This window comes from Narcine bancroftii, chromosome 1 (genome assembly GCF_036971445.1).
Source record: "Narcine bancroftii isolate sNarBan1 chromosome 1, sNarBan1.hap1, whole genome shotgun sequence".
NCBI lineage: Eukaryota > Metazoa > Chordata > Chondrichthyes > Torpediniformes > Narcinidae > Narcine > Narcine bancroftii.
Window position 1 is genome coordinate 440273839 of NC_091469.1, and position 26811 is coordinate 440300649.

At 40.6% G+C, this 26811-nt stretch overlaps 1 protein-coding gene across 4 annotated transcripts in view; it reads left to right on the forward strand.

Annotated features, from left to right (window-relative positions):
- The window catches only part of akap9 (A kinase (PRKA) anchor protein 9), a 226267-nt gene that overhangs the window by 103105 nt on the left and 96351 nt on the right, over nt 1–26811 (forward strand). For all 4 annotated transcript variants that reach the window (XM_069914357.1, XM_069914358.1, XM_069914361.1 and 1 more), the window contains one exon: nt 7256–7482. In XM_069914357.1, the coding sequence (XP_069770458.1) occupies nt 7256–7482 (227 nt within the window). The remainder of the gene's footprint in view (nt 1–7255; nt 7483–26811) is intronic.

Sequence of the window (26811 nt, forward strand, 5' to 3'; positions counted from 1 at the left end):
CCCACACTATAAGGTTGATGAGCTAGTGGTGTGGCTGGAAGCTGGCAGGTATAATATTGTGGCCATCAATTAATCGGAGCCAAAAGAAGACCACAGATAGGAACTAAATATTCATGGATACACAGTGTATCAGGAAGGACAGGAAGGTAGGGAGAACAGCTGGTGTGGTTCTGCTGTTTAAAAATGTAATTAAATCTTTGGAGAGAGGAGACTTTGGATCGGAAGATATAGAATCCCTGTGGGTAGAATTAAGAAACTGTAAAGGTAAAAAGTCCCTGATGGAACTCTAAATAGTCCTCCAAATAGTAGCCAGGATGTGGCATGCAAACTACAGGGGCAGATAGAAAAAACGTGCAAAAAAGGCAGTTACAGTAGTTGTGGGAGATTTCAACTTGCAGCTTGATTGGGAAAACCAGGTCGGTACTGCATCCCAGGAGAAGTAATTTATCAAATTCTTTCAGGATTGCTTCTAAGAACAGCTTGTAGCTGAGCCGACCAGGGAAATAGCAATTCTGAATTATGTATTGTGTTACATACCAGAGCTGAAGGTAAGGGAACCCTGAGGAGGCAATAATCATAATATGATAGAATTGGCCTTGCAGTTTGGGAGGGAGAAACTAAAATCAGAGGTGTCAGAATACCCGTGGAATTGAGGAGTCTACAGGTGTATGTGAAAGGAACTGGCCAAAGTTCATTGGAAAGCCAGAGCAGCAATGGCTGGAGTTTCTGCGAGAAGATTATAAACTGTTGTGTCGTAGCAATGTTGGTGTCAAAATCGGTTAACAGAAAGAGTGACATATTTGTGATTTATGTGAAGGATGGGATTTCTGGAAAAATAAGAGACTGTTGAATTAAATGTAGCCATCTGCTCGAATCATCTAGTTCATGCAGAGCGATTTAGGCCCGAATTTACATCTGAAAATGTTTTCACTGATCTAATGCACATAATGTATCAATGTTTTCACTAATCTCATTATCCAATGTATCATGACCAAAATCCAAGCAGATTGCTTAAACTTGTTATTTGTTTATAGGACCTTGCCATGCATAAATTGACTATATTTTCCCTGTATTTATGATGGTAATACACTTAAAGGCTCATCTTTAAAGTACATTTGGGGATTCTGAAATTTTGAAAAGTTTTTTAGAAACTTTTTTAGTTATTCTGTTTTGCTGCTCTTAGGCTGGTTTTATACAAACGTCTATACTTATCTCTGAACAGTTTAGATGTTGTTTTATTTAGGTTAAGTTTGGGTTTATATAACAGAATGGAACAACAAATTGATTGGTTGTGAAACGTTCAGGAATGGGACACTAAACAGCTCATTGCAAAAAATGCAGTTGACAGATCTTGGAATCTGTTAATCATTGTGGCTATATCAATATTTCCAGCTTTGGACTTTTCTTGACACTTCCATAATAGATTGGTTTTCAATGAAATGTAATCATCCTTGGATAGATACTGAAAATGAACAGCTGTGTCAGTGTCTTGGGTAGCATTGATTCTTTAAGCAATATACGAGTCACCTGCCCCCACTTGGCATTCATTATTTAAAATGGAATTCTTGAATTGGTGATGACGGCATCAATGATAAGGAAGTATCATGATACCTTAAGATACAGGAGCAGAAATGGGCTATTCAGCCCATCAAGTGCCCTGCCATTTAATTATGGGCTGATTTATTTTTCCACTCAGCCTTCTCCCCATGAGCCCGATGCCCTGGCTAATCAAGAACTTATCAATCTTTGCCTTGAATACACCTAATGATCTGTATTCTGCAACAGCCTGTGGCAACAAAGTCCACAGAGTTATCAACCTCTGGCTGAATAAATTCCTCCACATCTCTGTTCTTAATGTACACCCTTCATTTCTGAAGTTGAGTCCACTCATTCTAGACTTGCCCACCATGGGTAGGAAGCTTTCTACATCTACTCTGTCTATGCCTTTCAACATTCAAAATGTTTCAATGGGATCCCTCCTCATTCTCCGAAATTCCAACGAGTACAGGCCAAGAGCTGTCAAACACTCCTCGTATGATAACACCTTCATTCACGGAATCATTTAAATTGCTTTACCTATGTATTTTTGGATTAACATGTCTGCCCATCTCATACATCAAAGTATTCAATCTGAAGCACTACAGTTTATGTAGATTCCTCTGCAAGATTGTGCTTGTTTTAATCCAGATACTTGATATGTGATGAGCATTTCTTTATAAATACCTATGCTGAAATGTTTCTCAAATCACTTTCAAAAGTTAAGTTTCACAATGGCAAAGAAACATCAATCTTGATTTTTCCATTCAAATAGATCAGTGGTTCCCAAACTTTAGCTCGCAGAACCCTTTTAGGAAGCACTTGGGAATCGCGGAACCCCAATCATCAATTACAGTTTTAAAGACCTGGTATATACAGAAACATAGTAAGAAAGTAAATAAACTCACCATTCTCCATGTTGAAATCATTTAATTTACATTTAATGGAATTGTTTCTTGTCCCCAGAGACTCCTTAATGTTGGGAACAATATTAGATAGTTGTATCCTATGTCAGGAGTGGCATCAAGTCATTGTTGCATAATCTGAAAATCCAGCCTCACACATGTAGTAAGTCATGGAAAGTAGCAATGCACAGCAGATTTTGCCAAGGACGATATTCTTCACTCAGATTAATCCAGAACTTAGCCGTTCGTCAGTTAAAAATCTTTCAATCTTTGCTGCACCTCTAAGTTGAATGTTGCGTCGAGTCGTCATGCTGATAAATCGGCGGCTTTGGTCGTGACAATGAAAAGATTTTGTACCTATCTCCTCTTCTTACTAGAAGCGTCGGGAAAACACTCATCCAGTGTAGAACGTAAATCTTCATCTTCATGCTCCATCAGAGTCTTGCAGTGTGGAAAAGCAATCAATGTTTTCCTTTCACCATTGAAATCCAAAAGTCAAATTTTCTAGAAAGTGATGAAATTTTGTCCAACACATTAAAAACAGTCGTATTTTTGCCTTGTAGGGCCATATTGATTTCATAAGATCACAAGAAAAAGGAACCGAAGCAGGCCATTTAGCCCATCGAGTCTGCTCCGTGAAACCTCCCTGAGCTAAACTGTTCTCTCATCTCGTTCCAAGTTCCAGCCATGTCCCCATATCCCTTGATACCCTGACTAATTAGATACCTATCAATTTCCCCTTTAAATTCCCCCAAAGATCCTACCTCTGCAGCTGCATGTGGCAACGAATTCCACAAATCCACTACCCTCAAGCTAAAGAAATTTCTCCTCATTTCTGTTGTAAATTGGTACTTCTTATTTCTAAGACTGTGCCCTCTTGTCCTGGAATCATCCAACAGGGGAAACATCTTATTTACATCAGTTTTGTGAATATATCAGCAAGATACGCAAGACGCATTAACCAGCTGCAACTTCACAGGCACTCAGAGAATGAAAACTTCAAGTCACTAAAATATACTTGAAGTTCTTGGTAAAGTTCAGATAGCCTTACCAATACATTTCCTCGGGATAACTAACCATCTTACTTCTGTATGCATTAGTAAGGCTGTGTGTTGGCTTTCCATTTCTTCACAGAGAGTTTTAAATAAATGGGACTGCAGGGGTCAACTTTTGATATAATTCATTTTGACTGCTTCATCGTGCACTTTTGTCAGGGGCGTGGGTATTTTTTTCACTACAAGTGCATATCTGTGAAGTACATATTTTTCCACAGAGTCGCATTCTTCATTATGTAGTTATTGATGCAGTTCAAATTTTCTTCCCCAGTTGTGTGCCCATGCAAAATTTCACAACAAAGCATCACGTAACAGCAAACAACCTATTAATTCCCCTTCAATTTCCTCAGCTTGATCCTTAATATGTCTTGAAACAGTATTATTTGATATTTGCTCTGCATCGATTCTCCTGCTGAACTGGTCGTTGAACATGCACTTCACGATGTCCTTTGTACAAGGCTTAATGATAGATTCTCCAAGAGTGTGGACCTCTCAAGCAAGGGCAAATCGACAACTCACCCTCTAAGAAGCTTAAGTTGCATTCTCATACTGTTTTTGCTCACTTTATGGTTTCCAACATAAACCTTTACTGGTTCCAAGTGAATGTAGTTTTCTTTTCTAGAAGGTCACATAAAACACATTGTGCACATGGTGCCTTTTTATTTCCGGCTGAGGTGAACCCAAGTGACAAATAATTTTCCTCCTGGCTTCATTTCTTTACACTTAATTCTTCTGATTATAGGTGTAATAGAAGAATCTTCATGAAAAACCGGTGGCACCTCAATTCTTGCTTCAGATGAATTATTCTGTCACCTAGTTTCTTTTTTAATCCAACAGTCCATGGCTCTTAATACATTTCTGCATACATGGAATATCTTTCAGTTTAAATGTTAAAATATGGCCAGCTTCACGCCAAAAGAAATCAGAGTCTCTTTGGTTGAAAATGATGCACAGGCCTGAAGTCTGCATTGCTGATATCAGGCCTTATGATGCCATTTTGTTTTCCTAGGGTGGAGGAAACTGTTTACTACCGTCGCAGAAACACAATGATTTAAAGATAGAGATAAAAAGAAATTTAAAGAAAAGCAGGTCGAATGCTAGATAGTTATTACCACGGAATCCAGTTTGGAAAACGCTGTATTAGATGATAGTTGGTCAGTACTTCAATTCTGTTCTCATGTTCTCATGCCTTTTCCTTAACGTGAAAGACTTATCAGGTTCAGTCTTGCAAATTTTAATTCGCTCAGCATTCACACCCTTTGGAAGAGCATATTTCCGATTTCTGCTATTCTTTGGAATAAAAATACTTCTTGATTTCACCTGAATGGTACATGTATCATTTTAAAAATTTCCTTCCTTGCATCAGCTTGATTTTTTTTTTGCTAATTTAAGTAATCTAAGGCTAGGTCTGTTTTCCCTGGAGTTGAGGAGTTTAAGAGGGGGTTTAATTGATGTATGTAAAATCATGAGGGGTTAGAGGGAGGTTAGACTACAGGAAATATTTTCCCAATTAGAGAAGAACAAACTTAGATTTAGGGTGAGGAGGTAAGAGGTTTAGGGAGGAATTAGAAGTTTATTCTTTTTCATTGAGAGGGTGGTGAAAGCACTATAAAGTGTTTGGCTCAGCACTTGAATAGCCTAATACGGATAGGTTCCCTCTGGTCATTGTGGACATGTTGAGCTGAATGGCTTGTTTCTATGCTGTATGACTCATCGTTCTCAATTCTTTAAAGCTGACAGTATGCAGACTGACCCTCCACAAGTTAACCTTGTATTTTATTCTTGTGAAGTGTAGTAATGCGTGAATCTGCCATGTGCTTCTTTCAATGCAAGTGCATCTTCCAAAGATGAGTTGCCCAAAACCACAGGACAATCCTGATGATTCTGACCAAGTGTGTGTGAACTTTCTCATCTTTTATTTTCTTTCTTAAATGAGATGTAGTTGTTAATACCAAGGCCAACATTTTTTTTCCCTAATGTTCAACTGATTTCTTGAGAAGCAACAGTTCATATGATAAGAAATGCCTAAATTACTGTTCAATATAGTTATACCAGAAAGTCTGAAAATGCTGAGGTCCAGTGCAATGCACAAATGTACTGGAAAAGCCCATCAGGTCATGTAGCCACCATAGGATGTAACGGTTAACTAATGTTTCAGGCCTCAGCTGCACTTCACCGCTCCTTCCTCCCTCCTCTCCTCCTCTTTACCCCTACCTTTTTATTCTGGTGTCTGCCTGTATCTATTGAAGGGCCCAAGCACGAAATGTTGGTTACCCTTTGCATCCTATGAATGCTGCATAACCTGATGAATTTCTTCAGCACATTTGTGCATTGCTGTTCAATTTGACACAATTACAATGAAAGAAATTATGTAAAGATGTATCTGGTATTTTGCATTTTTTGCAATGTAGCCACCATAGGATGTAACGGTTAACTAATGTTTCAGGCCTCAGCTGCACTTCACCGCTCCTTCCTCCCTCCTCTCCTCCTCTTTACCCCTACCTTTTTATTCTGGTGTCTGCCTGTATCTATTGAAGGGCCCAAGCACGAAATGTTGGTTACCCTTTGCATCCTATGAATGCTGCATAACCTGATGAATTTCTTTAGCACATTTGTGCATTGCTGTTCAATATGACACAATTACAATGAAAGAAATTATGTAAAGATGTATCTGGTATTTTGCATTTTTTGCATTGAGCTAACCTGTAAAAGAATATTAACTTGTCATGTGCAGATCTTGTGAGCCAACTTGCTACTGAATGCTGCCTCCAACTCTGAGGCCTTGCACTCTACCAAGGCAGCCCTTTGTTTTTAACTGTATTGTGTGGAAGCAGTTGTTGGATGCCATCAGAGTGGATAGAAGAAGCAATCCCTTCTGTGCTGCAAAAATATCCAACAAGTGCCTGAACCATGCCCCTAGTTTAGCCAACTTTTACAGCTATATTTACTAGTTTTGAACATTGGAAGTAACAAGTTTAATCTGTTCCAAAAATTAAACAAGTAATCAAAATTATTTTGTTCCTTTTCATGATTTGACAGGGTAGATAAAGGGGCAACACTTCTCTTTGCTGGGGAACTGGGGATCATAATCTGAGAAGAAAGGAGAAGCCATTCAGGACAAGTGAGAGAATTTTCTCACCCCATCATGTCATGGTCCTTACCTGGAGACTGTGAAAACTCTCACTCAGTAAATTTGAGATCGATAGATGTTGTTTAAAAAATGATATGAGAAAAGTGTAGGAACATGGGTTGAGATTTTTTTAAAAAGTCAGGAATGAATGGCAGAGCCGGTGCAAAAAGATGAATAGCTTCCTTCTGCTTCTGTTGCTTTATAATCTACTGCTCGATTCCGTGAGGAATCCTGAACATGATTGCACTTCGTGCAGAAAAATGTATGGCCTATGCTCCTGAAGGCCAATATGTACGTTTTATTATTAATCTTACTTATACTCTCAGTCTGATCAATCATTTTCATCTGAAATTTCATCATCTTGTTCTTTATTGTTGCCGATACTGTTCAACCTGTGTTTTTTTTTCCCCTCTAATAAAGTTTCATTGTTAATCTTGTTTATTAAAATAATTAGGTAATCTATGAATCAATAATTAAAATTCCTGATAGCTAGCATGTAACATGCAAATTGATATTTCAAGTGAAATAATTCTGAAGCATAATCCAGAATAAATTCATGAACATAGTGTGAAGTAGCTTCCTATCAGTGGTCACATCCATACTCATATGATCTTTTATTTGATTCTCAGAAGAGCAACCAGATTCCTATGGTGGTATTGATATAGAAGGTGATGATACTACACTCTGGTCAGGAGGGACAGATGAAGAATTAGAATTCAATCACCATTTCACACCGAACATTTTTAATGATGGAGTACTAGATTCTGAGACTGAAGAGCTTGTATTACATGTGGGGGATCGTCTACAAGCAGCTTTGGAACAATTGCTGGAAGCAATTACTAACACTACCTGTCAGGTAACAATTTTTAATGAAATCTCGATAATGATGACGATGAGTTTATTGTCATATACAGTGTACAGTGCACTGTAATTTTTGCTGCAGCAGATCAGGTACTTTGTGGAAAAAATACTAAAAAAAATGCACACTAAATACTTGAAGTAAAAAAAATACATAAATAAAAGATGATAAATATTCATAGTTGTCCTAGTGTGTTTAAAAAAAAATGCAATAAGGGAAACAGCCCTTTTGTGATATCAGCATAGTCCCTGATTAATGTAACAAGGGGAGGTTTAAGAGCTTGATTACTGTTGGAAAAAGAGGTGCTGATCTTCAGGCTTCTGTCTGAAGGTAGCAGCGTGATGAGGGATGGATTTAGTGAATGGGAGGTCAGAGCCTGTGATGGACCTGGCTCTGTTTGTTATCTTCTGGCCTTCCTGGCTGTGATCAAAACTGTTAGGATATTTTTCACAGTGCATGTTTAGAAGTTTGATAAAATATTCAATGATGTGCCACATCTCCTTAGAATGTAGGGGCATTTGTGTTCCTTCTTCATGTTTGTCTTAATGTGCTGGCTCCAGTAGAGGTCTTCTTAAATGTGGGGTCCCAGAAACTTGAAGGTGCTAAGCCTCTGCATCCCATCAAAGCTGGCGAGTTTGTCTTCCCCCTGGTCCCTCTCTTTTTTAAAATCAACTGTAATCTACTTGGTCTTGACAATGTTGAGAGCAAGATTGTTGTTCTGGCACCACCCAACAAGGTTCTCAATCTCCATTTTGTATCCTGTCTCATCACTTCCAATAATTTGGCCAATAATTATGGTGTCATCAGTGAATTTGTAAATCATGTTGGAGTTGAACTTGGCTGTGCAGTAATGAGTGCACAGGGAGTAGCGTAGGGATTAAGCGTGCAGTCTTGTGATGTCCCAGGTCATAGTGGAAAAGATTATACTGATTTGGGTTTGCCAATGAGTAAGTAGAGGATACAGTTGCAGAGCGATGAATAGGGTCCAAGATCCTTTAGTTTAGTCATGAGTTTTGTTGGTCTAATGATGTTGAATACAGAGCTGTATTCAGTGAACACCAGACTTGGGTGTTCTTGCAGACTAGATGATCAAGGGATCTTGATTGATTGAGCGAAACAACTTAAAGCAGAGGACATTCATGATTTGGAATTGCATAAGTGCATGTGTATGTAATATTTGTGTTCAGGACAGTTCTTTTTCACTATCCAATCATTCACTTTCACTTCTCCAAGTTCACTGATATCAGGCAATCTTCCATATTGTGCACAGAATTAAACAGTTATATTCACCAGGCTCTGGTGTTTTAACAATTTGTTACCGTTCAGGAAGGTCTTTATTGGTTTTGTAGAGATATTTGTTTGTTGGGGACACAAGCTGACCTTCATTCTGCAACTGAAGTGTCTTACTGAAGAAAGATAACCCCTTCTTCCAGGTTACCTTAAAGATATCTTCTTTTTCCCCAATTTCAGGAGAAACACAATAACCAGCCACAACCTCTGCAATTGACCACATACATTTAGAACAGACTGAACACAGAACTCAAAAGCTGTCTTGTTTGGGGTAATGCAGCAGGTCTGCCAACTTGCAGTCTTCACCACAAACTGCTGCAGAATTCTCATTCTCTCTCTTTATTTTTGTCAATCTCACGCGCACACACACACACGCACACACACACACACCCCTACCCCTCTAGGACAACAACAAACGTTAACCAGAAATTTAACACTGCCATCAGTCTAGCAGCAAAAGATTTCTCAGTTCTTGAGCCTAGACACTGTTCAAACATGCTGGTCCATTCACACCTAGTTGTGAAACTCTCACAAGCACTCCCCATTGTCTCTGCAAAGCCAACTGCGGACATGAAGTCTACTCTTGCCTTTTTAAGATGTATTTTATTAACTTATTCTGTAACCTATACTTAATACTAACAAAGATTAAGATTCTTGCTAAGCAGGAATAGGGAGACACATTGGGAGAGTGGCAAGTGGCATCGGCCTGCTCGTCATCTTGGGCGGTGCTATTTTATTCAAACTCAATTTTATTCAAACAGCTGCTGTGGACAGGGCACAACCGGGGTGCTGTGCTGGCTAAATTTTCTCCCATTGTCACAGAGGGTTGTGTGTTGCTTCAGAGAGCATTTACTTTTACCATTTTAAACGTTTAAATTTTTGTGTTTTCTTATTTATTTCTATTTATTTATCTGCCCTTGGTGCTTTTTTTTGCCAGTTGCTTGAATTCTGGATACTGGGGGTTTTATTGTATATTCGTGTCTCAGGAAACCATGTACACAAAACAGCTATTTCATATTCTTCTACAAGGATCAACAATTTGGATATTTTCCTTAGTCTTTTATCAATTGGCATTTTGATTTTTTAAAAATCTACTGGATTTTTAATTGTTGGAATGCAGTCCTTAGCCTCCCCACTTTGAGATAATGATCATAAACATTCTGAGCTGACTAGTCTGATTGTGACCTCAGCAATAAACAAGCTACTGGAAGATCTGAGACAGGCAGTATCTGGGGAGGTAAAGAGATGGTCAATGTTTCAGGTCAAAATCCTATATAATTGCATATTATTTTAAATAGTGCAAATTGATAGTGTCAAATGACTGCTATTAGACGCAGACGAGAAAAAAAGAAAAAGGTGTATTTCAAGGTTTGGAGTCATGCAGCCATGTAATTTGTTTAATTTAGTAAGGAAGCAGGAGAAAACTGTACACAGCGAATACATGTGTTGGATATGGTACTGTTACATTTTTAAATAATCTCGATTTCTGATTACATTGGAATTAAACAGATATGCAGAAGCTAACTGATGAGGTTTATATAGAGAGAAAGAAAACTTCAGAGATTCTTGCGGCAGTCCAGTTCTCAGAACAATCCCATTCATCACCTGAAACCAATTATTTTGCACATGCCCACTAACATTGCCTGATTCCCTCAGCTGCCTACATTAGGAGTAATTGATGTTGTCAATTTTTGAAACGTGGGAAGAAACTGGAGCCCCCCTGGGGAAAATTGGGTAATTGGAAATAAATTGTATATTGATGCAAGAGGCTTAGCAGGTATAGCTGATGGACTCGGGGCGTGGATTGCTATGGGGGTCTAAGATGTTATAGCTCTAACTGAAGCATGGTTGAGGGAAGAGCAAGACTGGCAGCTGAGTGTTCCAGTCTGCAATTACTGCAGGTGCAGATAAATGAGTGGTGTGGAGGCTGGCTTGTTGATGATAGCCCAACACTGGACCTCCTCTTGGCCAACACGATAGGACAAATGATGGGTGTTAGTGGAGGAGCACAGTGAATCTGTGTCATTGTGGGATCTTTGAAGATAACTATTACTTTTTAAATAGTTGTGGATAAAGATGGGACAAGTCAGTAACTTGGTCCTAAATTGGGACAAGGCAGATATTGGAGGCATTAGACAAGAAGGTGATTAAGAGGGGTAAGGGGGAGGGGGCTGGAAAATGGGATGTTTTTGAAAGTGAAACAGCAAGTACTCAGGGTCAGAGTGTTTCTGTTGAGATGAAGGACAGTGGTTGCAAGTTTTGGAAACATTGGTTGATGAGGGTTGTTGTGGCTCTGGCAAAAAAAAAAGAGGCACATGTCCTATTTAAGCAATCCAGATCAAGTGCATCCCCAGATAAGTATAAGAGGTGAAAGAGCACACTTGATAGGGAAATCAGAGGTCAGAAAGAGTCCATAAGATGGATTAGTGGGCAGGAAAAAAGAAAATCCCAAGAGATTTTACTGGTATATTAATACTAAAATGGTGGCTAGGGAGATAATTGATTACAGCATCAGTGACCCGGATTCAAATCCAGTGCTATCTGTAAGGAGTTTGTATGTTCTTCCTGCAACCTGTGTGGGTTTTCTCCTGTTACGTACCAGACAGCAGTTATTTAAAAATTAGCCCAGACAGTGTTATATTTAAAATGATATTTTTAATTATTAATCAACAATGATATAACACCTATTCTAATTTTACTAATTTATCTAAACTTAACTATACATCTACACCTACCTTAATTAAACCACAAATATGTACAAATATACTGGATAGCTCAAGGTCCAATTCTTGAAAGGCAGTTCCAAATTCAAAGTTCAGAAATTCAATTATATTGACACATGGACTTGAAATTGATCCGATACACAGGCTTTAGATGAATGTGACACGCTGACTTTGGATGCGTCGGACCCCAGTGGGTGGGAGGCGCAGGCTTTCAACTGAAGTTAGCAGTTCACAAAGTGGGTGAAAGAGAATGTTGATTAACTCATGAAACCTTTGTTGAGGTGCTTCAGAGAAACGTCCTTTTTAGACGAGTGCCTTCTGCAATTAGAACCCTTTTTGTGGGTCAGTCGAAGCAGAGTGCAGTATTTTTACATTATTTTTTTGGGGTCAGTCTGTTGGGTTACTAAATAATTAGCATACAGTTCCTATGCTCATTGAAGATAGCTGGAATATTACATTTGTCACTGCAACAATTTTTGGGTGCAGAGTTTGGAATAGTTTGGAGGGGATGACACTGATTACTCCATGGAATGCAGGTACTGGTAGCCACCTGGGCATTGGGGACCTCTGATCTTTAATTGTTTCCAATGAAACAATTAATGTCCCTGAAAATTTATGTCCCTGATAGTGTTACGTTAGCACTTGGATGTGCTATTAGGAATTGAAGCCTTGGTCGAATGAATAATAGTTGGGGATCAATCTAATTATTGCATTTGAAGGCAATCCTTATCAATATCATGGGCTGTCTCAGGTTTCTTACAGAAGGCATTCAAACAAATATTAGCATTTTGTGTCCTTGGTACTAGTGCGTAAGTGACTCTGTATCTTTGTTCAATGGACGCCCATCAAGGGGAATCAATTTATTGGCACTTTATCATAGGTACTTAATTTCAAATGCTGCTTTTATCCAGTTTGTGGGTTGCACACATTTCATGCTTATTTACCGTACATATTGAATCCAGCTGAAGCTCTTTGAAAAATATACCTGCCACATTTGCCAACAGTTATATGCACCATTGGTTACTATTCCTAAATAAATGCACCATCAGCTGTTTTTATTAACATGTAGCGTGCGCTCTAAGTGAAGTGTAGAGGAAGAACGACAAACACCAGTCGAGTCGAGGTCGAAGACTTAATTATTGCACTGCCAGCTCTGATTTTTGACTCCTGGCCACTGATGACAGGAGTGACGTCATCACAGCGCCGGCCTCCGACTGGCTGGCATTCCTGCTGTGCGGGAGGTCACATAGGTCAATGGCCGTCAGTACCCACAGGGCCCTCACATTTGCCATGTTCATTGGCCATTTGTGAGCTGGGTCATGACTCAGAGCGTCGTTCATTGCTTTCGGCGGCCTACCTCTGCGTCGTGTGGGCTGAGTGCGACTGTCTGACTAATGTCCAAGTGGGCCAGTTTTAGGCGGTCAAGGGTGAAGATTTTCTGTTTGCTGGCAATGTCCAATACACATGTTGACCCATTGTGCCTGATGACTTTGTATGGCTCCTTGTACAGCCGTTGCAGGGGTGCCAGGTGTGCTCCCACTTTGCACAAAATCATACTCTCAGGTTTTTAAGTCTTAGAATAGGATCTGGACTAGTCATGCAGCAGGTGGTGAAGAGGGGTTAGGGTACCCCGTCTTTCCCTCAATTGTTTTAATGAGTCCTTGGGGGTCTAGGGGTCCTTAGCAGCAGCCAAAAATTCCCCCAGGATAATTAATGGCGTGCTGTAAACCATTTCCACTGCAGAGACATTAAAGTCATCCTTTGGTGTGGTGTGCATATCCCCAGAAGCACCCAGGGCAGTTCGTCCACCCAGTTGGGTCCCTTGAGCCAGCCCATCAGGGCCGCTTTTAAATGTTTGTGGAACCGCTCCACCAACCCGTTGGCCTGTGGGGGTGATACGCTGAGGTGTGGTGGAGTTGGGTTCCCAATAGTTTGGTCAATGTTGCCCAGAGCCCCAAAGTAAATTCCACTCTACTGTCAGAGGTCAGATGTTCCAGGGCTCCGAACCTGGACACCCAGATGTTGATAGTGCCCTGACGCAGGTCTCCATGGTCACGTTGGCCATTGGGACTGCCTCCAACCACCTCGTGGAGCGGTCAACCATAGTCAGGAGGTATCTTTCCTCACAAGAAACCAGTAGCGGCCATATGAAGCGGACGTGGTTGAATGTACATTACGCTGGCTTAAAGGTCTGGGGGGGATGCTTTAATGTGAGTCTGCACCTTGGAAGCCTGGCAGAGCATACAGGTCTTGACCCACTGACTGACCTGCTTGTGAAGGCTGTGCCAGTCAAGGCTGGCCACCGTCTTGACTAGTTCTGATGGCCGGATACTCCAGGTTACGCACCGCGTTGAAGACCTGCATTCTCCATGCTGCTGGCACAATGGGTTAGGGTTTGCTGGTGGAGACGTCGCAGAGGAGCGTCTGGTTGCTGGGGATGATGACCATATCCTCCAGCTTCAGGCTGGAAAGTGCCGTCCTGTACGCCAGGATCTCAGGGTTGTTTTTCCATGCCCTGGCTAGGGCTGATAGTCTATGCCCTAGGAAATGGTGTGGATGGAGTCGATCGCAGCGCAGGAGCATGCATCGGCCATCGCGTTATTTTTGCCTATGATGTGCTGGATGTCCATGGTGAATTCGGACACATAGGAGAGATGGCTCTGCTGCCTGGCTGACCACGGGTCAGACACTTTATGGAAGGTGTAAAGGTTAACAGTATGTTGTCTGTGAAGACCTTGAATTGTCTGCCTTTTAGAAAGTATCTGAAATGCCTGTCCACCAGGTACAGTGCCAATAGCTCTCGGTAAAGGTACTGTATTTGAGTTCAGGATGCTGGCTAAAGAACCCAGGGGCTGCTACTGCCCTTCAATTAGTTATTCTAGGACCCTACCAGAAGGGTGAGGTTGGCCAGAGCATCCTTTGCCTTCTGGAACGCCTCCGAGGCCTCCTCATCCCTGGCAATGTCTTTATTTTTTCCCCTGCCCTGAGCGCGGGCGGTATGAAGCTAATCATATCGGCGAACTTCTGCAGCCCCTTCCTGGTGTGGGGTTTAGTGAACTGCCGAACAGCCTCCACCTTTTCAGGCAGTCAGTCGATTATGATGCTCCAGAAAATCAATCGTGTCCCGCCCGAACTTCTGCAAATAGGTGCATAGTTACCTGAGTTTGCTCTCATGATTGCGGCTGGCAATGACAATATCATCCAAATAGATGAACACAAATAGGAGATCCCGGCCAAGTGCATCCATTAACTGCTGAAAAGTCTGGGGAGCGTTTTTAAGCCCAAAGGGCATCCTCATGGATTCAAACTGACTAAAGGGGCTGATTATGGCAGTCTTGGGAACATCTTGCGAATGTCTTGGGATTTGATGATAAACTCTAATTTTATTGACATTTGAGAACATCTGTCCACCCTGTAAGTTGGCGGTAAAGTCTTGGATATGGGGCATGAGATATCTGTCCGGCGTGGTGGCCTTGTTGAGGCATCAGTAATCACCACATGGCCTCCACTCTCTTGTTGCCTTTGGAACTATATGCAGGGGGGAGGCCCAGGGGCTGTCAGACTGCTGCATTATCCCCAGCTCCTCCATTTTCTTAAACTCCTCTTTGGTGAGGGTGAGTTTCTTGGGGCGGGGGTGGTGCACCCTGGCATGGGGCAGGGATCCCTTGGTGAGGATGTGCTGCATTATCCTGTACTTTGCCTCAGCGGAGGAGAATTGTGGCACCAGGATCTGCGTGTAGGTGTGGTCAGACAGCGTGACGGAGTCGAGGTGGGGGGGGGCCAGTAGATTGGCTTCCCCCAGGGCCATCAATTGAAAAGTTGTGGCATGCACCAAATGCTGTCCTTTCAAGTCTAATAGCAGGCCATGGGAGAACAGAAAGTCAGCTCCCAGGAGCAGTGGAGCCACTGGCATAATTGTGAAAGTCCACGTGAACCGGTGGCCAGCAAATCGTAGGGAGATGGTGCGGGTGACGCAAGTTCATATGGAAGTGCTGTTCGCTGCCCTCAATGCCGGGCCCGGCTTGGCGTTTTGGGTGTCATAGACCAAGGTGGGGGGAGAAGGACACTTATTTCGGTACTGGTGTCCACTAGGGACCACCTTCCTGACAGAGTCCCACACCTGGAGTCTGTCATGTGGGCCAACCACTGCAGCCATTAACAACGGTTGGCCATGGTGTTTCCTGGAAATGCAGTGGGCAGCATTGAAGGGGCACTGCACCTCGACGTTGGTGATAATAGAAATATGGCTGGGAAGGGCAGGGTTCACTTGCCTTTCCACCTGTTGTCACCTTGAATTTAGGGCTTGGTGACCTGCTCCACTGAAGCGTCATTTTCTTTCTTTGCTCTCCAAAGCAAGTCTGCCTGGGCTGCGACTTTCCTTGGGTCGCTGAAGCCTTCGTCTGTGAGCAAGAATTTAGATATCTTTGGGCAGCTGCTCAGGAAAATCTGCTAAAAGAGCAGGCAAGACCTGTGTCCCTCAGCGAGCGTGAGCATCTCGGTTCCACAAACAATTGAGGCCTGTCCTCCAAGCCGTCCATATACAAAAATTGGGCAGAGTGCTTGCACCGTGAGAACATGAAAGTGCAGGTTAATAGCTCTTTGAGGGCACCGTATTTGCCTTGTTCCAGAAGTTGCCATAAGAAATTGATGATCCTCAGTGGCGATCTGTCGAAGGTGGAACTGGGCCTTGGCCTTTTCATACCACACATGTGGCTGCGATGCAGCTTTAACGAGACCGCGTGGAGAACTGCTTGGTCTGTCATTTTTGGGTCCAACTGCAGGTCAGACCTGCCAGGGTCACCAATGTAATGTGCGCACTGTATCGTCGACCTCTCCTCCCCACTAGGGCAGGGGCTGTTGGGCAGCAGGATGGGGGGGGATGTCAGGCAGTGGGGAGGGGGGCTTCAGGAAATGGGGCATGGGGGCGGCTGTTGGGCAGTGGGTTGGGGTGGGCGGCAGGGGACGTCGAGGCAGGGGTGGCCGACTCAAGCTGTCACAGCCAGGCTAGCTACTCCTGCACTGGGGCTGCTCTTTGCTGCTCAAAATGCGGCATAGTAATGGCAGTTTTCCCTACCCATAAACCCCCACACAGCTGGAATTATGTGGGAAACACAGAGTGGTTCCACCTGCTTGGGACGACCATTGCTATGCTGCATATTTATGACGGGTGGCGCTGCGGCACCAGTTGCCCTGCCTCCATCAGGTGTGGAGGCACTACGAGGTACCTCTGGATATCAATAGGCCCTTTCAGGTGGACCGGGCAATGCTGTAGCAGCCTTGAATGCTACCACTTGAAAGGTGAGTCTCAAGGCAGAGGATGCGCCTGAAAGCGACTTATGAGACCTCCTCTCATTTTTCTGTATTTGTCAATGTATCCTACCATTTCTAAAGGTTTCTGCACATATGCACCCATTTCTCTGATCTTGCACACCACCTGGAACTGTGTCATTTAGCTTATATTATCATTCATATTCTTTATGTGAAAATACATCACTTTGCATTTACCTCCATTAAATTCATTAAATTTCATCTACCTGCTTATCCATGTCGTGTAATTTATATTTACCCCCTCGCTGCTTTCTGCACCTCTGAATTTGGTTTTGTTTTCATATTTTGAAATTTTACTTTAAACATCCATGTCAAAGTTGTTATATATCAAAACAATTAATATTTGGAGTGAATTTTCAGTTAGCTAGTTCACAAAAACGATTGAGAAAATTAAAAGGTAATTTTTTTTGGTGTTGGTTGAGAAATTAATGTTCAGATCCCACTGGGAGAATTCCCCACCTATAATTAAAGAAATGTTCAGAGGGACAACAGGCTGGATGACGTTTTGCCATCTCATCTGAAAATACTGACTGATGGCATGACACCTGCATTGCTAAAATCTTCCATACATTGAAGTGTAAGCCAAACGTAAAATGCAGAAGTGTTTGAATTGGAGCTTCACAACAGTTGTTAATTTCATGAACAATGTACAATGAAGCTAAAGCTGTTTCTTAATTTGGGATATTGAACTATGGAATGTATATCTTGATATTCAGCTTTTGAATGTCTTATGGGAAAGAAATGCAAACTACTTGGCATAGATCTTGAATTGACGTGTATTTTGAATCCTGTTTTACCTGCTGTGTGTTGACTGATCTTTGTTTGCGGTCACACCTGCCTGGTTGCTTAGATATTAAAGTGAGTCACTCCCTCTGCTGTGCGTAAAAAAAATCAAAATCCAGGAAGTAGCCCACAATCCATACTGCGGATGAAAAGAACCATTTGATGACGAGTAGAAGTACAGATCATTTTGTCCACAATGGTGAATAAACTATGTAATAAACATACTAAGATGGTAGTACTCCGCAGGAGGATCTCCAGTGATCTATTGATTTTAGCTAAGACCAAGATAGTACTTGGAAGAATACGACTGGATTTCTTCAGTTAAACAGGCTTCTTTAAACGAGCAGTGAATTTTATTGTGGCATTGACTGGCTGACTCATCATGCTTCGGTAAAGAAAATAGATGGAAATTTTGAAAAGAATTTTCAAAGTTGATAGAAGGAAGCCTCCGTGGTGCTATAAGCTAAGTAAATGTGGACTCATCATTTCTTGCTCATTTCTAACGAACCTGGAATTGCACATTGAATGGAACTTGCTTAAGTTTTCAAAGTGGCAACTGAGGTATTTGTGAGTTGGTATTGCAACTGGTTAATGTAACAAAAAACTGATGAATTGACAACGATGTGATGATCAATAGTAAAAGGATAAGGGTGTTTGCTATGAACTAAAACACCAAATGTGAAAGTTGCACAGAACTTATGGAGATGGAGTCACTTCAGCAATGTACTTCTAATATTTTGCACTCTGTTTGGCAAGAAGGTAATGAAGATGAGATCTACGAGGTTGAGTCACGAATTCCATTGGCAAAACCATTTTCTTCTGTAATACGTTTAACACAATCAAATTCAATAGTTGTGCATACAACAATCAGTCATTTTAATAATGGAAATGATCACATGCTTAAAGTAGTTTCACAGATTTCCTTGCCTTCACCACCTTACACTGTAAGTATAATAACTTCCTGATTTTTGTTGAATTGGATGAAGTACCAAAAAAATAAGTTGATAAGTAGACTTTTATCAAAATTGTTGTTACTAGTTCAGTAAAGATAAACTAACAGTGACTTTTCATTGAGCTATTTGATTGTGTGTGTGGTAAGTTGTTAAGAAATTCCTTATTTTTTTTAATGAACAACTAATAATTTAATATGATTGCTTATGTCACTCTTCTTCACATTTTGTTGTAAATATTTTAACCAATCATGACTTTTTGTTAAAATTTGTGGAGAAAAAAAAGCATCTCTCTAAATACTGTGAAGTTCATCTTAATCACTTGAAAGTTATACTAGTACATTGATGCCATTGTTTCACTCACAGCGAATTAGTTGATTATCTTGACTTTTGTACTGGAATTCTTCATCAATGGAAGTGTGTTTTAGATTTAAAAATTCAAAGTTGCTTAAGGTTCGTTCATGCATTTACAATGAGCACAGTCATCCCATAGTGGTGAATATTTGTGCTTTTTCTTGCTCAGATATGAACTACTTTCTGTCAATGTAAATGTCTTTGTTTAAAGTTGTACAGCACAATACCATTATTTGGAGCTGCATACTTATGCTCACTTATTTTAAGAGCTGTCTAATTTGTTCCACTTGATAGCTCAAATTTCTTAGGCTTTTCTTTTTTGTTGTCAAAATGTTTTAGTTCCAGCAAGCATGTTTCACTTTACAAACTTTTAAGCCATTAAATTGTGCTTAAAGGAATTTAACTGCTATAGGATGTATAAAATGCAGGAAAGCACCTGGTATATGGCACCTATGGGGATTGGTAGATGCTGGATAAGTGAATGTTCTCCTTGTGTGAGGTTGCATGAATTTAGCAAACTAACGGCAAGGTGCACCAATTTAAACTTGCACTTTTCTTTTACCTACAATATTTATTTTCTGTAGGTTTTTTTTTTTGCTGGTTGCCTGAAGCTGCCGGCTGCTTGAATTCTGGATAACATGGGTTTTACTGCAGTATATATTCAATTTCAAATGTTAGTAAATAGACAAGTTAAACTTGTAATAAAACAGAACAAGCACCAACTAGCATAAGTGGTGCACTCCATGCTAAATGGACACTTTATTTATTTATTCTTTTATTTTTATCATCTTTTTTACTCATTGGTGTATATTTATGCACCTGTATGGTACAAGCAAGCAAGAATTTTGGAGCACCTGTGTATTGTAATTCTGCATCAAGAAATGCCAGTGATAATTGTGTTATGGCTTTAAATGAAAATTCCAAGACTGAGAGATTACCATGATTCAAGTTGTGGTTTTTCGTGTGAAAATTTACTCTCACTATTTATGATCTGAAATTTCAGAGTTTTAAACTGAAGTTTGAGGGTGGTCTGTAAAAAAATAAATAAAAATTTTATATATATATATATATATATATATATATGTGTGTGTGTATATATCATCAGCCAGCTCCCCACCATGACTACCAGCCCCCCCACATCTCCATCGGGCACACAAAACTCAAAACGGTCAACCAGTTTACCTATCTCGGCTGCACCATTTCATCAGATGCAAGGATCGACAATGAGATAGACAACAGACTCGCCAAGGCAAATAGCGCCTTTGGAAGACTACACAAAAGAGTCTGGAAAAACAACCAACTGAAAAACCTCACAAAGATAAGCGTATACAGAGCCGTTGTCATACCCACACTCCTGTTCGGCTCCGAATCATGGGTCCTCTACCGGCACCACCTACGGCTCCTAGAACGCTTCCACCAGCGTTGTCTCCGCTCCATCCTCAACATCCATTGGAGCGCTTTCATCCCTAACGTCGAAGTACTCGAGATGGCAGAGGTCGACAGCATCGAGTCCACGCTGCTGAAGATCCAGCTGCGCTGGATGGGTCACGTCTCCAGAATGGAGGACCATCGCCTTCCCAAGATCGTGTTATATGGCGAGCTCTCCACTGGCCACCGTGACAGAGGTGCACCAAAGAAAAGGTACAAGGACTGCCTAAAGAAATCTCTTGGTGCCTGCCACATTGACCACCGCCAGTGGGCTGATATCGTCTCAAACCGTGCATCTTGGCGCCTCACAGTTTGGCGGGCAGCAACCTCCTTTGAAGAAGACCGCAGAGCCCACCTCACTGACAAAAGGCAAAGGAGGAAAAACCCAACACCCAACCCCAACCAACCAATTTTCCCCTGCAACCGCTGCAACCGTGTCTGCCTGTCCCGCATCGGACTTGTCAGCCACAAACGAGCCTGCAGCTGACGTGGACTTTTACCCCCTCCATAAATCTTCGTCCGCGAAGCCAAGCCAAAGAAAAATATATATATATATATATATGTGTGTGTGTATATATATATATGTATATAGATGTGTGTATATATATATCTATGTATATAGATATATATATATCTATGTATATAGATATATCTATGTATATAGATATATCTATGTATATAGATATATCTATGTATATAGATATATCTATGTATATAGATATATCTATGTATATAGATATATCTATGTATATAGATATATCTATGTATATAGATATATCTATGTGTATAGATATATCTATGTATATAGATATATATATATCTATGTATATAGATATATATAGATATATCTATGTATATAGATATATCTATGTGTATAGATATATCTATGTATATAGATATATCTATGTATATAGATATATATAGATATCTATGTATATAGATATCTATATATATCTATGTATATAGATATATCTATATATATCTATGTATATAGATATATCTATATATATCTATGTATATAGATATATCTATATATATCTATGTATATAGATATATCTATATATATCTATGTATATAGATATATCTATATATATCTATGTATATAGATATATCTATATATATCTATGTATATAGATATATCTATATATCTATGTATATAGATATATCTATATATATCTATGTATATAGATATATCTATATATATCTATGTATATAGATATATCTAAATATATCTATGTATATAGATATATCTATATATATCTATGTATATAGATATATCTATGTATATATATTACGGTGAATTTATTTCATTAAATGTATAATTTTGATTGATAAATAAAGTTGTAACTAATTTTAAAGCACATTAATGCCAAATTTATACTTGGATAAGTCTTCAGAGAATTTAAAGCTGTTCAGAAAATTCAGCTTGTTTTTAAAATAGTTATTTCTCATATTTAGAACTTCTTTCTACAAAGGATCTGCTGTATGAATAATACTCTTTTAATGTAACAACATTATCATCAATGTTGATTTAATTTAAGTCTAGCTTTGCATTTTCAATTCCATCTTGCTTTGAATCTGTTCCTGAGGAAATTTGAGTAACTCTTCCAGAGTACAGGTAGTTTCCAATTGTTATCTGTTTTTATTTGGACTATTTTATTCAATCAAAATATAGGAAAATAATAAACATTTCAAATTAACATTTTCATCAAAAATCTAAAAAGAGATTGCAGATGCTGGATATCTGATATTTAAGCAGAAAATGGCTGAAAACACTCACCTGGTCAGGTAGATCTGTGGAGAGAGAAACAGAATTAATATTTTAAGCCTTTGACACTTCATCAGAAGTTCTGGGGCTGAGTGATCTACTTCTTTTAATCTGTATGTTTGCTGAAAGAAAAATATGAATCACAAAAAAATATAAACAGGAAAAGATGCAGAATAGATTCACAAAAATGGAACCAGGGCAGGTAGGTTTAAATTATAAGGAGGAGATGGATAGGTTAGGCTTTTCTCCCTGGAGTATAAAAGGCTGAGGGGAGACCTTGTAGAGGCATATGAAAATGTGGGAGGCAAAGATTCAAAACAGACCCTAAAATATCCATGCCAACCAAGATGCCCATTTAAACTGCATGTATGCACACACATAGTCTATGAGCCTTCCCATTTGAGTCTGTCTAAAGTCATCTTAAATATTGCTATTCCATCTTCTTTCACTTGCCTTTCCTTGTAGTTATTTATTGCCTCATAAATCTTCTTTAAACTCCCTTTAATTTTAAAGCTATTCCTTCTAGTATTTCAAATTTCTAAACTTGGAAAAATGCTCTGACTATGCCCCTCAAAATTGTGTATATTCCTATCAGATTGCCCCTTAGCCTTTGTTCCAGAGAATATAAAACCTTCTACAAGATCCCTGATGATGAGCTGGTCTGCAAAGACAAATCACAGTTTACAACTGGAAACAAAATTGGCTTGATGGTAGGGTAACAGTGAGAGATTGTTATTCAGATTTGAAGCCCATGACTGCAAGGAGAGGTGCTAGGTCTACTGTTGTTTGTCTTCCAAGTCGTTAATATTGGTGACAATGTAGTTGGTGTGGTCAATAGGTTTGTGCATGACACATTGGTGGCATTGTGGAAACTGAAAAAGTATTGAGATGAAATGGGGGAAAAAATGGACCAAGGAATTGCAGATGGAATTTAACTCTGACCAGTGTGAGTCATTGCACTTTGGTAGGTTAAGTCAGAGCAGGACTTGAATGGAAGAACCTTGGAGAGTGTTGTAAAACAGAGTGATTTGGGAGTACATTAATGCATGTAAGTGGTGACACAAATAAACGGTGGTGAAGAAAACATTCGCCATGCTTGTCTTCATTGGTAAGAGCACTGAGCACAAGATCAGCAATGTTCAAGTATTAGTGAGACCACACTTAGAATGTTTTGTGCAGTTCTGGTCACTCAGCTGTAGGAAAACTGTCCTTAAACAGGAAAGGGTGCAGAATAGATTCACAAAAATGGAACCAGGGCAGGTAGGTCTAAATTATAAGGAGGAGCTGGATAGTTAGGCTTTTCTCCCTGGAATATAAAAGGCTGAGGGGGGACCTTGTAGAGACATATGAAAATGTGGGAGGCAAAGATTCAATCTGCCACTGCTGTGCCCAAAGGTTCCCACCTGCTTCAAAAGGGCACCAGTTATACCAGTGCCCAAGAAAGGTTGGGTGAGCTGCTCAATTGTCATATCTACTGTAATGAAATGTCATGGTCAGAATTAACTCATACATAAGAAAAGACCTGGACCTACTGCAATTTGCCTGTCATCACAATTGTTCTACAACAGATGCAATCTCACTCTCCACTCAGCCCTGGATCACCTGATCAACAGCAACACTTACATCAGGTTGTTTTTCATTGATTTCAGCTCAGATTTCAACACCATCATTCCTCTCAGTACTGGTTAGCAACCTTCAAAATCTGAGCCTCTGCAACTGGATTCTTGACTTCCTTATAGGAAGACCACAACCTGTTTGGATCAGAAAGAGCATCCCCTCAACACAGGTCCACCTCATAGATGCATGCTTATCCCACTGCTCTACTTTCTCTATATAAGGGGTGGCCAAACTGCGGATGTGGCTTGCGGCAATACTGTACATGCCATTGAATAGGATTATCGAGTCATCCTATACAAAGGGTCCTATACAAGTTCTTACCTTGACAACAAAGTGTCAAACACCACCACCATTTTCTCGCCAGCTCTGATGTAACCTCGCACATACTCTGCTTGTTTTCAGTGGTCTCAGCCAGCGCTCCTCCACAGGGTCCATCCGCCCGGGTCGACAGCTGTTGGCTTTGTACTGGATTTAAACTGCCTGTTACAGGAGCTGACTGTGGTTTATTTTAAATTATCCAAATAAAATTTAAATCTTTACATTTCAGTGGTTCTGAACCTTTTTCTTTCCACTCACAAACCACTTTAAGTAAACTCTACCCATCAATGGTCTGTGATTAGTAAGGGATTGCTTAAGGTGGTGTGTGAGTGGGAAGGGAAGGTTGAGAATCACTGCTCTAGACCCAATTGTTACTGAATTATTTTGCTTGAGAAAAATTGTCATTGGCCCATTTCCTTTGGAGTTATGAAACCATGTACATAACGAGTCAATTAGGTATGATTAAAACTGGGTTTCAAACTTTTTCTTCACCCACAGACCACCTTAAGCAATCCCTTACTAATCACAGAGCACTTACGGCATAGGAGTTGCTTAAAGTGGAATGTGAGTGGAAAGAAAAAAGTTGAGAACCACTGGATGATAATTTGTTAGTAAAATAGTGTGATTTGCTTTCAACAGCATTCACTGGGCAGCAATAAGTGCCAGATTTGCGAGGGGGTTGGTCATCTAATTCAAAGGGCATTGCTCAAAACCAACATTTGAAATGGAAATTCCAGGGTCGTCCTATACAACAGCATATGATATGTTGGCTGTGACAGGAACCATATGAGCTGCTGTTCACAATGTTAGTGTTAGTGGGTGTGGCTTGCGATTGCGTGATTGCTACGGCTCTCAAACATCTCAAGTTTATGGTATGTGGCTCTTATGTAAAGCAGTTTTGGCCACCCCTCCTCTACACCTATGACTGTGTAGCTAGGCACAATTCAAATGCCATCTACAAATTTGCCGACGACAGCCCCAGTTGTTGGCAGAATCCCAATGAGGAAGCGTACAGAAGTGAGATAGATCATCTCGTTGATTTGTGTCACAACAAGATGCACACAACATTAGCATAGGAATTGATTGTGGACTTCAGGAAGGGGATATCAGGAGAACACAACCAGTCCTCATTGAGGGGAGCAGCAGTGGAGTTGGTAAGGAACTTCAAATTCCTGGGTGCCAAAATCTCTGAAGAACAATCCTGGAACCATCATGTTGATGCATCATGAGGAAGGCATGCTTGCAGCTAAATCTCATGAGAAATTTGAGGAGATTTGGTATGTCACCAAAGACTTGCAGATTTCTACTAGTGTACAGTGGAGAGCATTCTGACTGGTTGCGTCTCTGTTTGGGATGGAGGGGCTAATGCACAGGAGAGGAAAAGGCTACAGAGTTGTGAACTCAGTTCGCGCCATCATGGGCATTAGTCTTCACTCCATTGAGGACATCTGCAAGAGGCAGTGTCAAGAGAGCAGCCTCAATCATCAAGGACCCTCACCACCCAGGCCATGTCCTTTTCTCACTGCTACCATCATGAAGGAGGTACAAGAGCCTGAAGATACACTCAGTGTTACAGAATCCACTTCTTCCCTCTGCCATCAGATTTCTGAATGGACAATCAACCTATGGACACTACCTCACTTTTTGTCTTTTTTCGTGCTATTTAGTTTTTACAATTCTGTAAATACAAGATGGTGTAATACTGTTGCCTCAAAACAGCAGCAAGATTTTTGACACGTATTCATATCAAATAAACCTGATTTTGATAAAATAGTCTTTTTCCCAGGTAGAGGAATCTTAAACTAGAGAGTGTAGCTTTAAGGTGAGAGTGACACTTTCTTTACCCCCACACAGACCTGGAAACTATTTTGAAAGTGTGAAGGCTGTTCCAAGTTCTGTTGTCATTAATGTTTTATTATGAAGCAGTGTCAATCACATAAGATGATTCACTAAGCAATATAAAACATTTGCAGATTAATCAGATGAGAATTTTTTCTGACGTCGCTAATGCATTTGCATATTAGATAGGGAGATCATGTCATGTAGTGAATTGAGAATTTAAATATCATCTTCTTGACTGAATACCATATCAATCATGGTATTCCAATTCACTGAAGTAGAAAGCAAGTTACAATGCTTCTTTCAGTGAATAGAACAATGGTATAAATAACATGTTTGGATGTAGACACTAAACCGTGTTCACATTTATTGCCACAGACACCAAGGTGAAGTGAAAAAAGGTTGTTTTGCAAGACATCTTGTGCATAGTATGGCAGATAGGTCACGGGGCAAGAATACAGATAAACAAGAAATCTGCCGATGATGAAGTGGAGTGCTTGAGAAACTTAGCAGGTCATGCGGCATCCATAAAAAGCAAAAAGCAGATTTTCTTATTTAAGGGGGACATTCTCCAACCTCATGTCGGAAAACTTACCTTCATGAATGCTCCCCGACCAGCTCCAAAGCGCTAACTCCAATCCCTCTCTGAGGTAGTGTCAGTGGCGGTGTGGAACGCTCCACCATGCATCACGAATGTACTTCTGCTGCAAGCAGCTGACTAGGGGTGGGCTGATGACGTTGCAGTGACGCCATCCGCCCGCGACCCATCTCACTTTTCTATTCCCCCATCCCTCCATGGCCCCCCCCCTCCGGTGGCGGGGAGCAGCCCTGCTGCCCACTCTGGCCTCCAGCACCTCACCGGGCTGCTTGTCAGTGCCAGAGGCTCAATATCCATAATCCCCCATGCAGCTGGAACCATTCTGAGAAA